The sequence below is a fragment of the Rhinoderma darwinii genome, chromosome 3, assembly GCF_050947455.1.
Source record: "Rhinoderma darwinii isolate aRhiDar2 chromosome 3, aRhiDar2.hap1, whole genome shotgun sequence".
Taxonomy (NCBI): domain Eukaryota; kingdom Metazoa; phylum Chordata; class Amphibia; order Anura; family Rhinodermatidae; genus Rhinoderma; species Rhinoderma darwinii.
This window is the reverse complement of record NC_134689.1, coordinates 208,253,897-208,271,236: the sequence shown is the minus strand read 5'-3', so window position 1 is coordinate 208,271,236 and position 17,340 is coordinate 208,253,897. Positions and strand designations below refer to the sequence as shown.

The following is a 17,340-nucleotide window of genomic DNA, read 5'->3' as shown; positions in this document are numbered from 1 at the left end:
CTGCCATGGTAACCTATCAGTGCCCCATGATCACATTGCGGGGGCAGATGGGCACTCCCTCTGTCAAGCAACTTAGATGCCATAGCATCTAAGAGGTTAATGGCCTGGATCAAAGGTTTCTCTGATCATGCCCATTATAGCGGGAGCCTGGTTGTCAACCATTGCCAGCCCCCCATGATGATTGCATGGGAACAAAAGCTATCAGAGTAACGTACTAAAGGCATTCCATGATATACGGATGTAGCCATCTTTAACTTGATTCTGATAACTTGCTGCAGTGTGATATCACACAACAAAAGCCATTGGAAAGTCATTGAAAAAGTCAAGATAAGGGAACTAGCCACTGTTTATTTAATGCGTTAAAAGTCAAGGTAAAGACGGCTACATCTGTACATGTACGTAATGGTGCACCAACGGGTTTAAGATTACGTTCTTAATTGGCGGAATAATTATCAGGCTACTACACATTTGAAAAGCAAAATCTTATTTACTAGAATAATATAGAACATAGATGGCGATGGAAATATAAACTTATTGAGATATAAAAGAAGAGAACAGATATAAAAGAAGAGATAATAGATTGATATGAACAAAAGCTACAAAAAAGTACTAAATTTACTAACCCCCTTAAAGACAAGTGCTGTCCCTGATTTAATTGTCTCTCCATTCAGATTTCCCCTTTCTGCTCCATACACTTCAGGCCACTGGTCAGGATGCAGATTACTGTTAAAGTCATCTTTAAGAATTGAAGGTAAAGGAACAACTGGAACACAATATGGTCCTCCAAAACCTTGGTCACACCTAAAAATGTAAAGATTTATATATGGTATTGAAAACATGCCACTTAAGGCAATTAAAAAGTGAAACAAATATATAACATTAGACATACATTTATTCAGCAACAAAAAATGTAAAAAAAAAATAAAGATGAATATTATGAGACATATTGGTTCCCATGCTTCTTATGGAATATTAATATGCAAAGATTTAGATGTATGATCTTAAAGTTAAAGTCCACTGTCCACTAGGTCTAACATTCTATGCTAATTCATTTCTAAATATATCTTCATAGTCGTCAAAACCAGGGTCGGAAATAAAATTGATGCAACCTGTGCAGCTGCACAAGAGATCAGTAGCTTCCTACTGTCCATAGCTCCCAATTACTAATGAATTGTTAGAGAAACATAGGGCCGGTGTTCTATAGTGAGCTACAAGGGGCCCATATACTGTTCTTGCATAAGAACCCCTTGCTGTGTGCTCTGTAAAAGAATGAGTTAAAACAACATTCTCAAGGTATGTTCACACGCAAAGTCAAAAACGTCTGAAAATACGGAGCTGTTTTCAAGGGAAAACATCTCTTGATTTTCAGACGTTTTTTTAGCAACTCGCGTTTTTCGCTGCATTTTTTACTGCCGTTTTTTAAGCTGTTTTTCTATAGAATCTATGAAAAATGGCTCCAAAAACGTCTCAAGAAGTGCCATGCACTTCTTTTTCACGGCCATTTCTTTACGCGGCCGTTTTGAAATCAATGGGCAGATGTTTGTAGGCGTTCTGCTTCCGAATAGCCCGTGTGAACATACTGGTAAACAAGCCTAATAGCAGTTCTACCAGTCTGCAGGAGTTCTATTTTTTTAATACTAAACTGCGCTATAGGTACTGTAAGGCCCTGTGCATACAACCCTGCCCGTAGTCACGGTCCGTGATTACGGGCACTGCCGGCTGCGGACAGTCATCTGCATTTGCGGGCTGTGCACCCAGTCATCCACATTTGCGGGCCGTGCACCCATATAAAGTATGGGAGCATGGTCCCTAAAAAGCAAAAAATAGGACATGTGCTATCTTTTGCAGAGTCTTTCTACGGTACAGATAAATATACGGGAAGGTGTCAGTCGGCCATATGAATGAATGGGTCCGTAATTACAGTCCGTGTTTACGGACAAAATCTACGGTCGTGTGCCCGGGGCCTAAATGATGCCAAATCAATATTCAAGATGTTCTTTAGCTAAGCAATGGAATATATCTGTACTATATTTTCTAATCCTTCATCATGTTAGCCAGGAAGCCACACGGTGCAGTCATGTTGCGTTTATGTTGCGTTTTTAAACTGCACAAGTCATTTTTCAATTGAAGTCAATGGTGAAATGTTTGTTATGCACAGACTGCTGCTATTGTTTTTTGTGCAGTTAACTGCATCTTCATAATGTCCGACAAAGTTGTTGCTGAACTGCTTGCGTTTTTGCTAACAGTTCTGCAATGCCTTGTAATGAACTATATACAGGAAGCACCTAACAAACTTCAACACGGGTGAAAACTACGTCCATCAATTATTTCCTTTAAAAACGCAACAGAACTGCAGCATTAGGATGGGTTCACACGAGCATGTTACGTCCGTAATGGACGGAACGTATTTCGGCCGCAAGTCCCGGACCGAACACATTGCAGGGAGCCGGGCTCCGAGCATCATAGTTACACTACCGTTCAAACGTTTAGGGTCACTTAGAAATGTCCTGATTTTTGAAAGAAAAGCACAGTTTTTTTCAATGAAGATAACATTAAATTAATCAGAAATACACTCTATAAATTGTTAATGTGCTAAATGACTATTCTAGCTGCAAACGTCTGGTTTTTAATGCAATATCTACATAGGTGTATAGAGGCCCATTTCCAGCAACCATCACTCCAGTGTTCTAATGGTACATTGTGTTTGCTAACTGTGTTAGAAGGCTAATGGATGATTAGAAAACACTTGAAAACCCTTGTGCAATTATGTTAGCATCGCTGTAAACAGTTTTGCTGTTTAGAGGAGCTATAAAACTGACCTTCCTTTGAGCTAGTTGAGAATCTGGAGCATTACATTTGTGGGTTCAATTAAACTCTCAAAATGGCTAGAAAAAGAGAGCTTTCATGTGAAACTCGACAGTCTATTCTTGTTCTTAGAAATGAAGGCTATTCCATGCGAGAAATTGCCAAGAAACTGAAGATTTCCTACAACGGTGTGTACTACTCCCTTCAGAGGACAGCACACACAGGCTCTAACCAGAGTAGAAAGAGAAGTGGGAGGCCCCGCTGCACAACGGAGCAACAAGACAAGTACATTAGAGTCTCTAGTTTGAGAAATAGACGCCTCACAGGTCCTCAACTGGCAGCTTCATTAAATAGTATCAGTGTCAACGTCTACAGTGAAGAGGCGACTCCGGGATTCTGGCCTTCAGGGCAGAGTGGCAAAGAAAAAGCCATATCTGAGACTGGCTAATAAAAGGAAAAGATTAATATGGGCAAAAGCACACAGACATTGGACAGAGGAAGATTCAAAAAAAGTGTTATGGACAGACGAATCGAAGTTTGAGGTGTTTGGATCACACAGAAGAACATTTGTGAGACGCAGAACAACTGAAAAGATGCTGGAATAGTGCCTGACGCCATCTGTCAAGCATGGTGGAGGTAATGTGATGGTCTGGGGTTGCTTTGGTGCTGGTAAAGTGGGAGATTTGTACAAGGTAAAAGGGATTTTGAATAAGGAAGGCTATCACTCCATTTTGCAACGCCATGCCATACCCTGTGGACAGCGCTTGATTGGAGCCAATTTCATCCTACAACAGGACAATGACCCAAAGCACACCTCCAAATTATGCAAGAACTATTTAGGGAAGAAGCAGGCAGCTGGTATTCTATCTATCTGTAAGCTATTATTATTTAAAGCACCTGCTCGCCCTTTCATCAGCATTTCTGGCCTGGCTGTGTCCATTTGTAAGTATGGCCCTTTTCGGTGTTTTTGTATATGTCCCTGTGTTTTTATCGGTTCTGTTTGTGCATCAGGAACGTTCTGTTCCAGTTTAGGATTTAGGGACTCGCAAGTCTGGGGATCCTTGTCGTGGATTGCGAGCTTGCGTCCTTTTGGCCAAAATGATTACCAATACCCCAGGTATTTTTCATTATTATGTATATTCGCTTCTCTTGGACACAGCTGGGTCTTTGATGCTGGGAGAGCATGGTGTGTTGTTGTTTGGCATAGCAAGCAGGGTAGCCCGCTCTATGAATTATCAAGGCGTCACAAATAGGCTTCTACCTGGCTATACACGTTGTGCCTCATGACGTACACACTATCCCTCCATGTTTCACTCACTTGCACCCCATTATCCATTTATTTCCATTGAGGCACTTCATTTATTACTGCCCCCTATATTTCACTTATAGTATTACACTTGCACACACACCATTTATTATTTCTTACTACACATCCCATGCACCACACACCACTCCCCTCAAGACTAGTGGGAGTGGCTATTATTATTTAAAGCACCTGCTCGCCCTTTCATCAGCATTTCTGGCCTGGCTGTGTCCATTTGTAAGTATGGCCCTTTTCGGTGTTTTTGTATATGTCCCTGTGTTTTTATCGGTTCTGTTTGTGCATCAGGAACGTTCTGTTCCAGTTTAGGATTTAGGGACTCGCAAGTCTGGGGATCCTTGTCGTGGATTGCGAGCTTGCGTCCTTTTGGCCAAAATGATTACCAATACCCCAGGTATTTTTCATTATTATGTATATTCGCTTCTCTTGGACACAGCTGGGTCTTTGATGCTGGGAGAGCATGGTGTGTTGTTGTTTGGCATAGCAAGCAGGGTAGCCCGCTCTATGAATTATCAAGGCGTCACAAATAGGCTTCTACCTGGCTATACACGTTGTGCCTCATGACGTACACACTATCCCTCCATGTTTCACTCACTTGCACCCCATTATCCATTTATTTCCATTGAGGCACTTCATTTATTACTGCCCCCTATATTTCACTTATAGTATTACACTTGCACACACACTATTCATTTATTATTTCTTACTACACATCCCATGCACCACACACCACTCCCCTCAAGACTAGTGGGAGTGGCTATTATTATTTAAAGCACCTGCTCGCCCTTTCATCAGCATTTCTGGCCTGGCTGTGTCCATTTGTAAGTATGGCCCTTTTCGGTGTTTTTGTATATGTCCCTGTGTTTTTATCGGTTCTGGGTATTCTATCTGTAATGGAGTGGCCAGCGCAGTCACCAGATCTCAACCCCATAGAGCTGTTGTGGGAGCAGCTTGACCGTATGGTATGCAAGAAGTGCCCATCAAGCCAATCCAACTTGTGGGAGGGGCTTCTGGAAGCATGGGGTGAAATTTCTCCCGATTACTACAGAAAATTAAGAGCTAGAATGCCAAAGATCTGCAATGCTGTAATTGCTGCAAATGGAGCATTATTTGACGAAAGCAAAGTTTGAAGGAGAAAATTACTATTTCAAATAAAAATCATTATTTCTAACCTTGTCAATGTCTTGACTATATTTTCTAGTCATTTTGCAACTCATTTGATAAATATAAGTGTGAGTTTTCATGGAAAACACAAAATTGTCTGGGTGACCCCAAACTTTTGAACGGTAGTGTATGTACGACGCTAGGAGTCCCTGCCTCTCCGTGGAACTACTGTCCCGTACTGAAAACATGATTACAGTACGGGACAGTTGTCCTGCAGCGAGGTAGGGACTCCTAGCGTCGTACATAACTATGATGCTAGGAGCCCGACTCCCTGCAGTGTGTTCGGTCCAGGACTTGCGGCCGAAATACGTTCCGTCCATTACGGACGTAACATGCTCGTGTGAACCCAGCCTCACAGAGACAAAAAACACATGCAGTTGACCGAATGTGGTTTTCAAATGCAACAAAACCACATCAACGACGCACCGTGTGGCCTTACCCTTAGGCATGTAGTAATAAACAAAGGGAAAGCAACCAAAAGCCCTGGGCTACATATGAAGCTGATGATTATAATCTGGATATAAGCAAGTTCTGCAAAAGTCACAGTTAATTATATCTCCAGAATAAGAAAAAACTAAAATGGACTATTAACCCTTTATCTTAGGACTCTTTCAGAATCATCACTTTATTCATTTCTTCTCAGTCCCAAGTTCCAATAAAAAAGTCCAAGTGGACAGCTATGGGCTGAGCACCTTCAGATGGAAGTCCAAAACGATCACTATGGACCAGTGAGACTATTCAGTTACCCTAAAAATTCTTAAAGGGAATCTGTTGCCATATTTATGCTGCCCTCTCTGAGGACCACAAAAAGAATGATGATTTTAGCGCTGTGCCCGCTATATATAACTGTGGTGTACTTTTTGTGAAATATAAACTTTATTAGTTGCAGTGCTGGCAATACACATACCCACACCTACCACCCACTGATTGACAGCTTTCTCCCTATGCACAATAAGGGCATGACCAGATGTGGCGGAATTGCTCTGGAATTCCGCTGCGGACAGTCCGCAGCGGAAATCCGCAGCGTACACGTTTCTCCATTGCCTTCCACAGCTTTGTGGTTGGGTTCGTTTACATGTTGCGGACAATTCCGCTGCGTAGCATAGGCTGCGGTGCGGAATTTGGTGTCCGCAGCATACAATGGTTGTTGCGGACGTGTAGCGGACTTGTTGCGGACTCATTGCGGAATTTCTCCATTGACTTCAATGGAGAGTCAAAATTCTGCAATGAAGTCCGCAGATGTTATGTGTGCTGCGTAGCGTATTGGTTTTACTAACATGACATTTCTTCATTCTGGCTGGACCTATGTATTTTTAGGTCTACAGCCAGACTGAGGAAGTCAATGGGGCTCCCGTAATTACGGGTGACTACGTGTGTGCACTCGTAATTACGGGAGTGTTGCTAGGCGACGTAAATAGTCACTGTCCAGGGTGCTGAAAGAGTTAAGCGATCGGCAGTAACTGTTTCAGCACCCTGGACAGTGACTTCCGATCACAATATACTTCAACCTGTAAAAAAAATAGAAGTTCATACTTACCGAGAGCTCCCTGCTTCTTCCTCCAGTCCGGCCTCCCGGGATGACGTTTCAGTCCAAGTGACGGCTGCAGCCAATCACAGGCCAATCACAGGCTGCAGCAGTCACATGGACTGCCGCGTCATCCAGGGAGGTCGGGCTGGATGGCGAAAAAGGGACACGTCACCAAGACAACGGCCGGGTAAGTATGAATTTCTTTTTACTTTTACTAGGGAAAGTGCTGTCCCTTCACTCTATCCTGCACTGATAGAGAGAAGGGAAGCCCTCTTCCCCTCAATATGCAACGGCTAGTCCGCATCAATTTAATACCCATTTTAGACAAAGCCGCAACAGAATCTGCAACGCAGATTCAGTGCGGCATTGATGCGGACAGTGGCGGAAGAACTCCACCACGTCTGGGCATGCCCTTAAAGATAAAAAATAAATAGCTACAATATTTAAAAAAAATAAACACATTATTTCTCTTATACAGTTAAATTAAATTAATTAAACTAAAATAAATACATGAGACATTTCCTTAAATGTAATGTCACAATTCTTAGTAGGACGGAACCCGTGCTTTAAAGAGAATCTGTCACCACGTTTTTGCTAAAATGGCAGAATGAAGTAGTGTCAGAGATTATGATTTTAGCCCTGTTCCTGCTATATATACATGTGGTGTACTGTTTTTGAAATTTACACTTTATTAGTTGCAGCGCCCGCATTTCTCTGTGAGACAGGAGTCCTCTGTGTTCATGAGTTGTGGGCTCCTACCCACCCGCCACTGATTGACAGCTTACTCTCTATTAGGCCCCCTGCACACGGCCGTAGCCGTAATCTCAGTCTGTGATTACAGCTACGGACATGCTCCCATTATAAAAGTATGGGAGCACGGTTTGTAAAATAAAAAAATAGGACATGTCCTATTTTTTGCGGAGCCTTTCTACGGCCCGGACACCTTCCCATAAATGTACGGGAAGGAGTCCGTGAGCAATAGAAATGAATGGGTCCGTACTTTGATCCGCAATGACAGTTCGTAATTGCAAATCAAAATTACGGCCGTGTGCATGGGGCCTTATCTGTATAGACAGCACAGCAGGGTGTGTGTGTTTTGTAGCTGCTGCAAATAAATGGGAGTTAATGGTCAGACAAATGTCAATAGACTTAGGCCTTATTCACATGGACGCGTCCGTTTTGCGCGCGCAAAAATGTTGCGTTTTATGCGCGCAAAATGTCCGTGTGTCATCAGCATATGGTGCGTCGCTGCGTGATTTTCGCGCAGCCGGTATCATGATGACACTCTGTTTTTATGTTTACAAACAGAAAAGCACGAGGTGCTTTTCTGTTTTCATTCATTTCTTTTACTGCTGTAGCACGCATCACGCGCGGGACCCGGAAGTGCTTCCGTGTGCCAAGCACGATTTGCACGCACCCATTGACTTCAATTGGTGCGTCCTGCCCGAAACACACTCAAATATAGGACATGTCGTGCGTTTCAGGCAGCACACATACGCTGCGTGAAATTCACTAAGGGCATGCCCAGACGTGGCGTATTTCTTCCGCAACTGTCCGCATCAATTGATGCGGACTAGCCGTTGCGTATTGAGGTGAAAGTACTTCCCTTCTCTCTATCAGTGCAGGATAGAGAGAAGGGACAGCACTTTCCCTAGTGAAAGTAAAAGAATTTCATACTTACCGGCCGTTGTCTTGGTGACGCGTCCCTCTTTCGGCATCCAGCCCGACCTCCCTGGATGACGCGACAGTCCATGTGACCGCTGCAGCCTGTGATTGGCCTGTGATTGGCTGCAGCCGTCACTTGGACTGAAACGTCATCCCTGGAGGCCGGACTGGAGGAAGAAGCAGGGAGTTCTCGGTAAGTATGAACTTCTATTTTTTTTACAGGTTGATGTATATTGTGATCGGAAGTCACTGTCCAGGGTGCAGAAACAGTTACTGCCGATCGCTTAACTCTTTCAGCACCCTGGACAGTGACTATTTACTGACGTCGCCTAGCAACACTCCCGTAATTACAGGTGCACACACGTATTCTCCCGTAATTACGGGAGCCCCATTGACTTCCTCAGTCTGGCTGTAGAACTAGAAATACATAGGTCCAGCCAGAATGAAGAAATGTCATGGTAGTAAAACCAATACGCTCCGCAGCACACATAACATCTACATAACATCTGCGGACTTCATTGCGGAATTTTGAATCTCCATTGAAGTCAATGGAGAAATTCCGCAATGAGTCCGCAACCAGTCCGCAACAACCATTGTATGCTGTGGACACCAAATTCCGCACCGCAGCCTATGCTCCGCAGCGGAATTGTCCGCAACGTGCAAACGAACCCTACTAAAAAGCTGTGGAAGACAATGGAGAAACGGGTCCGCTGCGGAGTGTCCGCAGCGGAATTCCAGAGCAATTCCGCCACGTCTGGCCATGCCCTAACAGTCTGAACGGCCACATTCACTAACATAGGTCCGTGCGACGCGCGTGATTTCCACGCGCGTAGCATGGACCTATTATACGTTCGTGTGAATAAGGCCTAATACAGACTCTAGCAAGTGGTGGATAACAACCCCTACCCAGAAACTATGGAGTGGCAGAGGAGATGCATGCATAGCCTTAACTGTGCCATAGATTGCTAAGTCCGTTGCTAAGGCCTCGCGCACACTTCCGACACGGTTTTCACGGCCGTTTTTGACGGATCCGTGTGTCCGTTTTATCAGCCGTGTGCACTCTTGTGTGCACTCCGTGTTTCCGTTTCCGTGCGCCGAGCATGGTACTGTCCAGGGTGCTGAAAGAGTTAATGGGCTGCACTGATCGGCGGTAACTCTTTCAGCCCCCTTGACAGTATCATGCTCGGCGCACGGAAAATACAATTTTAATGTAATTAAAAAAAAATATATAATTTTCATACTTACTTTCCTCCTGTCCGGCCCCCAGCGATGACGTTTCATCCATGTCACCGCTGCAGCCAATCACAGGCTGTAGTGGTGGTCACGCACGTCAGGATGTCGTCAGAAGGCCGGCCTCCAGGGATGACGCTTCATCCCACATGACCGCCTCTGCAGCCAATCACAGGCTGCAGCGGCCTATGCAGCCAATCACAGGCTGCCACGTCATTCTGGAAGGTCGGACTGGAGGAAGAAGAGGGACTCGTCACCAAGACAACGACCGGGTAAGTATGAACTGATTTTTATTTTATTTTTAATCAGCAGCCTCTTTTCTCTATCAGTGATTGATAGAGACAAGTGGCTGCCGATTAGTGTAATATTTCTGTTATGTTTTACTGCCCGCCCGGCCGTTGCTAGGCAACGGCTCCGTCACACACGGACGGCACACAGATGGCACACGGATGCCTTACGTGTGCCTTCAGTTTTTTTGACGGCCCCATTGACTTGCATGGGCCCCACGGTCACAGAATCCCGGACCAAAGTAGGACATGCTCTACTTTGGATCGGAACGGAGCAACGGGACCGTCAAAAAAACTGAAGTGTGCATGGCCTCATTGAAATGAATGGGTCAGTGTGCTTGCCGTCAGAAAAACGGCTATCACCCTGAAGAAAAACACTGAAGTGGGCATGGGGACTTATAAGGGCATGTTTTAGAGAAATCAGCCTCTAAAATTTTTTTAGATGCTCTTTTGCATTGTCCTTTGGAAATGTTAAAAATCTGCTGCAAAAACGCCTCAAGAAGTGACATGTCGACAGGGCGTATTTTTAGACTGCATTTATTATAAAATTATGCCTCATATGTACTACACAGCTTTTACCATTAGAAACGAAGGGGACGCTGTTCGCAGGCATTTTCAAGGTGTATTTTGGAATGTAATGCGACCGTTTCACGCTCCGAAATACTCTGGAAATGAAGCGGTGTAAACATGCCCTAAGGATGCAGTCATATGCTGCAGATTTTGTTGCAGACATCTGTGCGACTGAAAATCAGAACCATTGTTTCAGCAGCAGGTGTATGGATGCACATAGGCTATAGTGTATAGTGCAGATTTTCCACAACAGATTTTATTGCAGAAAACACACGGCGTATTAGGGTATGTTTACACGCAAACTCAAAAACGTCTGAAAGTACAGAGCTGTTTTTAAGCCACTCGCGTTTTTCACTGCATTTTTCGATGCGTTTTTAACGGACGTTTTTGGAGCTATTTTCAATAGAGTCTTTGAAAAACGGCTCCAAAAACGTCCCAAGAAGTGACCTGCATTTCTATTTTCAAAATGGCCTCGTAAAAAAATGGCCCGTCGGAACAGAACGCTGTTTTTCCCATTGAAATCAATGGGCAGATGTTTGGAGTCGTTCTGCTTTCGATTTTTCGGCCGTTTTTCGGACGTTTACGGCCCGAAAAACGGCCGAAAATAGGCAGTGTGAACATACCCTTACAGTAGCAGTAGAGTGGATGAGATTTTAAGAAATTAAAAGGTAAGACCTGCAACAAATAGCAAGTGCTGAGACTTTTGCGTCAGAAAAGCCTTGATTCCGCCGCAAAAAATGCAAATCAGAAGAAGAACAAAAACCTTTTTTTGTTTAAAGTTAATAAAAAAGTTAATACTTACAACCCGGACGTTGTCAAAACTATGCATTCCCCTGTTCTCCGTCCAGTCCGGCCTCTTCAGATGACGTTTCATCCAATGTGACTGCTGCAGCGCTCACATGGACTGCAGTGTCATCCCAGGAGGCCGGGCTGCATGGAGAACGGAGGGATGTGTCGCTATAACAACGCCCGGGCGTAAAGCATAAATTTTTTCCAGCACTGTTTTCACAGTGGAGATCCTGCCTGAAATTCAGCTCCAAAATTTGGTGTGGTTTTTCCAGCGAAATACCCTGCGGGTTCCAGGACGGATACGCTGCCTACTTTTACACAGCATATGTGCCCTGTGTGAACATAGCCTTATGCCTAGTTCACACAGTTTTTTGGGGAATCAGGCGGAGGAGTTTTTTCCCGTGAGCGTAAAAAAAGCTTGCAGGAAATAGAAGCGACATGATCTTTCTTCCAGCGGTTTCATCTCTGACCTCCCATTGAAATCAATGGCGTTTCGTGGCGTTTTTTGCCCGCGCTGCTCAATGGCCGTGGCTGATAAAACGCTGGGAAAACCGCAGTAAAGAAAGTGCTGGCCGGTCAAATTTCTGCCTGAAAAAAACTCTGTGAAGATACCCTTAAACTATTTCTGTTTACCCTTACTGAAACCATTTTCTAAACACACCTGGATATTTTGTGACAGCAAAGTGTGTGTGGTCTAAAACATTAATATGAAAAGCTACTGGGTCAAATGGATCAGATATTACAGAAATAGCTATTTTAACTAACGATCATGGTAACGACCTTTGTAAATCAGTGAATTAAATAGTTTAGATAGTTACTTTATCAGATGTCAAAGAATTCTAAAAACTAACAGTTTAAAACTTGCTCCCAACTTTAAGTATTACATTTTTATTCAGAACTTACACACAGTGGCCTGATTCACATATCCCGTGTCCTGAACACATCCAAGGACATCCTGAGGAAAGAATAACGTTATCAAGGGCCCAGGAGTCTGCACCAGGCCCGTAGTTATTCTGTATCCATCTAAAGCGAGTCCTGGGAGAGCTGTCATAAAAATCAAAGCACATTCGCACAATTATATCACAATCTGAAATCAATACTGCATGAGTGAAGTCAATCATTTATTTATTTGCAAAACAGATTTAATATGCAGGGTGTTGACTGAAGTGGTGAAATGTTACTAGAGCTACAGCAATACTTCTTGTAAGAGTCATCCTAAATCACATACAAGACCTGATAGTATAATATTACTGTATTGCTTTGTTGCTCCTAAAATGGATTGACCTGCAAATCTTGATTTAGAAACACAATTATCTCTTACAATGAATACTTTTACATAACATTATTTCTGAGAGAAGTAAGATGTGTAAAAATTTATTTACAGGATTACAAGAAGAATAATATAAGGCCCTGTTCACACAGAGTTTTTTGGCACTGATTTTGACGCTGAAACCGCTTCCGAATCAGCAGCAAAAAATGGCTAAAATTGGCTCCCATTGACTTCAATGGGAGGCAGAGGTTTTGTTTTTTTAGCAGCCCGTGGTTTTTCACTGCATTTCTTGCCCATGGCCTTTGCATTAGCTTCCATGGCCGTGGGCGAAAAACGCTGCAAAAACCACAGCAAAAAAGCACAGGCAGGTCAAAATCTGCCTCAAAATTCCTGAAGGAATTCTGAGGCAGATTTTTTCTGCCAGCAAATAAACTCAGTGTGAACAAGGCCATAATTAACCTTATTAAATTATCCAAATAAACTGAGCATTATTTGCAATTCTATATTATTGTGTGCATTTTTGGATAAAGAACACTTTTTCCTTCTAACATTATCACATGCAGTTATGTGCATGTTTTAACCCCTTTCCTACACAGCCATTTTTAGTTTTTTCATGTTCTTTCCTTCCTTTCCGTCAAAATAGACATATGAGGGCAATTCCTCCATTATTTTTTGGGTTTAGTTCTTACGGCATTCCCCGTGTGGTAAAAATGATATGTTTACTTTATTCTGCTGGTCAATACGATAATGACGATATTAAATTTATATAGTTTTTTTATGTTTTATACAAAATGAAAACAATTTGTTAAAAACAATAATATTGTGTTGCCATATTCTGAGACCCAGAATTTTTTTTATTTCTCCATCAATGGAGCTGTCTGATGGCTTTATTTTTGCTGGGTGCGCTGTAGTTTTAATTGGCACTATTATTACATTTTTTGTGATCGTTAGATTGCTTGCACAATACACTGCAATACTTATGTATTACAGTGTATGGTGCATTTTATGTCCTGCTTTTAAGCCCTGCCTCTTCAAGGGTTTAACAGTAGGACAAACATGGCAGACCTGGGGGCCTTCATTAGGCCCCAGTTGACATGACAACACATCAGCACCCCGTGATCGCGTAGCCGGGGAATAGATGAGGTGACAGAGGGCTTCCCCTCTGTCTAACAGCTTAGATGCCGCAGTTGCTATTGACCGCAGCATCTAAGTGATTAAACAATTTGGAGAGAGGTGTCAGCTGTAATATACAGCTGACAACCACAGTGTATGGAGCAGGTTCTACTCGTGAGCCCGTTCCATACTCTCCTACCCTCCCGACCATGAGGTACATGTACGTCATGTTTCAGGTAATGGGTTAAAATAATAGCAGCCCTGCAGTGAAGCTTAGTAGTGAAAGTTTTGAAGTTTATAAGGACAGGCTTGTGTCCACCATTTAGAAATATATTTTATCAACAGTAGACTGGTTGACATAATAGTTGTCAACACAGTCTAACTGAAGTAGAAGCTCAATTTAGAACTGACATTTTGGACAAAATATAATTATTAAACAAATAAGTATGCGTTACTTCAAATCATACCAAACAGTACAATATCTTTGTGGAGCCTTTCTCTTCAAAGCTCAGTTGTTTGTGTGTTACAGACCTCTCTTTTTTAACAGGTAGTTATCATTGTCCGCCATGTTACAGACACAGTGGAGCCACAGCCCGGTCACCAGTCACTGTTTCTACAAGCCTGCTAGCTTACATTACACTTCATTCCTCCCCTCACCACACTCACACTGCAGAAAAAGACTGCCTGCTCCAATCAGTGATGATGCTGCAGTAATATCAGGACTTTTTTAGATAGCCAGTTCTCTCTACAGACACACAGAACATCTATCTATCTATCTATCTATCTATCTATCTATCTATCTATCTATCTATCTATCTATCTATCTATCTATCTATCTATCTATCTATCTATCTATCTATCTATCTATCTATCTATCTATCTACAGTGAAGGAAATAAGTATTTGATCCCTTGCTGATTTTGTAAGTTTGCCCACTGTCAAAGAAGACATGAACAGTCTAGAATTTTTAGGCTAGGTTTATTTTACCAGTGAGAGATAGATGATATAAAAAAAAAACAGAAAATCACATAGTCAAAATTATATATATTTATTTGCATTGTGCATAGAGAAATAAGTATTTGATCCCTTTGGCAAACAAGGCTTAATACTTGGTGGCAAAACCCTTGTTGGCAAGCACAGCAGTCAGACATTTTTTGTAGTTGATGATGAGGTTTGCACACATGTTAGATGGAATTTTGGCCCACTCCTCTTTGCAGATCATCTGTAAATCATTAAGATTTCGAGGCTGTCACTTGGCAACTCGGATCTTCAGCTCTCTCCATAAGTTAACGATGGGATTAAGGTCTGGAGACTGGCTAGGCCACTCCATGACCTTAATGTTCTTCTTTTTGAGCCACTCCTTTGTTGCCTTGGCTGTATGTTTCGGGTCATTGTCGTGCTGGAAGACCCAGCCACGAGCCATTTTTAATGTCCTGGTGGAGGGAAGGAGGTTGTCACTCAGGGTTTGACGGTACATGGCTCCATCCATTCTCCCATTGATGCGGTGAAGTAGTCCTGTGCCCTTAGCAGAGAAACACCCCCAAAACATAATGTTTCCACCTCCATGCTTGACAGTGGGGACCGTGTTCTTTGGGTCATAGGCAGCATTTCTCTTCCTCCAAACACGGCGAGTTGAGTTAATGCCAAAGAGCTAAATTTTAGTCTCATCTGACCACAGCACCTTCTCCCAATCACTCTCAGAATCATTTTCTTACTATTGCACCAACAGTTGTCTCCTTCTCACCCAGCGTCTTACTTATGGTTTTGTAGCCCATTCCAGCCTTGTGCAGGTCTATGATCTTGTCCCTGACATCCTTAGAAAGCTCTTTGGTCTTGCCCATGTTGTAGAGGTTAGAGTCAGACTGATTAATTTAGTCTGTGGACAGGAGTCTTTTATACAGATGACCATGTAAGACAGCTGTCTTTAATGCAGGCACCAAGTTGATTTGGAACGTGTTACTGGTCTGGAGGAGGCTGAACTCTTAATGGTTGGTAGGGGATCAAATACTTATTTCTCTGTGCACAATGCAAATAAATATATATAATTTTGACTATGTGATTTTCTTTTTTTTTTTTAAATATAATCTATCTCTCACTGGTAAAATTAACCTAGCCTAAAAATTCTAGACTGTTTATGACTTTGACAGTGGGCAAACTTACAAAATCAGCAAGGGATCAAATACTTATTTCCTTCACTGTATCTATCTATCTATCTATCTATCTATCTATCTATCTATCTATCTATCTATCTATCTATCTATCTATCTATCTATCTATCTATCTATCTATCTATCTATCTATCTATCTATCTATCTATCTATCTATCTATCTATCCCTGCAGACAGCAAGGAGTACGTAAGGGGCTAAGTAAGGAAAGTGTGTATACTGCAAGAGAATGAAGCCAAGTAAAGCATAGAGAACAAAATGTTTCATTCTAGATTAGAAACTTGAATTGACACACTGGAATACATATCCTAAGCTTTTCAAGCGAATCACTGGAGAAACACTTTACTACATCTTACAGATACACTTGCGATACAAAAATCACCTATTCTGTTTTATTCATATCTTCCAAACCAACTGATTTAAAACCTTTAAACTTACATTGTGGAAGGTGGAAGGTAGACAGTAACTCTTTTCCAGGTTTGGAATCTTTCAGAAGGGTACACAGAGCTTTCTGTATAATGCAGGCAGCCAATGCTGGGGGGCACACACTCCTCAGTAACCTGATACCAGTCTCTTCCATTATTTAATGAGTACTGCAACTGAATTGTGTGGGAATCACTAAATGGCTTACTACAGCCCATGTTCAGCTCAAATTGTAAAGAACTAGATGGCATAACGTGAAAGTCCCATGTTTCGACATATCGAGGTTTTCCTGTAACACAACATAAAAAATCTTTTGGTTATCGATGATCTCTACATTTAGTAACTGTTAATACCAAAGGAAGTAGGATATGTTTTTAATGTTGTTTTTTTTGTTGTTTATTAACTTTAAAGGGGTTGTCCAAGGGACCCCCCAAAAAAATGGCAGCAGAAAAGCAGCAGAAAGACATTAAAAAAAGCATAACTCACCTGTTAAATCTCCCATTGTACTAGCGCTGATGCTCCACAATTGGTCTGTGTTTACGTTCCTGCAGCGATGACGTGCCCTACCGGCAAGTGGCCACTGCAGCCAGTCACTGGCCTCAGCAGTCTCGTGCTGTACTTACTGGCATCACTGCTGCATTGGTCATGCGCCAGCCGGAAAGTCATCGCTAATTAAATGTAAACAAAGACTGTGGGGAACCATCAGAGCATATTACTTTTTCTGCTGCCAGTATTTATTTTTTTAACTCTTGGACCACCCCTTAAGATTTTGAAGAATAAATAACGCTTTTTTTTGGTTAGGAAATAAGGCAATTCGCTTATTATCGCATATAATTAGTCAGTCAGCAAAGATAAATTTTCCTCGTTTTAATCTTACTGAAGAACTGAATATGTGCAAATGTACAAGACTTCTATCAGGCAATTTTAGATGCGTTTACTGCTAATACTCAACTAATAAAATGCCAAACGGAGATTGTGTATTTAATTGTGTGATGAATACAACAGCTGTT

The 17,340-nt window shown here is 42.3% G+C and overlaps 1 protein-coding gene across 4 annotated transcripts in view; it reads right to left on the bottom strand.

The window, feature by feature from the left end:
• RELN (reelin) overlaps positions 1–17,340 on the bottom strand; it is a 749,731-nt gene that overhangs the window by 73,237 nt on the left and 659,154 nt on the right. For all 4 annotated transcript variants that reach the window (XM_075857310.1, XM_075857311.1, XM_075857308.1 and 1 more), the window contains exons 34-36: positions 16,346–16,619; positions 12,263–12,403; positions 624–801 (exon numbers count right to left, since the gene is read on the bottom strand). In XM_075857310.1, coding sequence (XP_075713425.1) covers positions 624–801; positions 12,263–12,403; positions 16,346–16,619 — 593 coding nt within the window. The remainder of the gene's footprint in view (positions 1–623; positions 802–12,262; positions 12,404–16,345; positions 16,620–17,340) is intronic.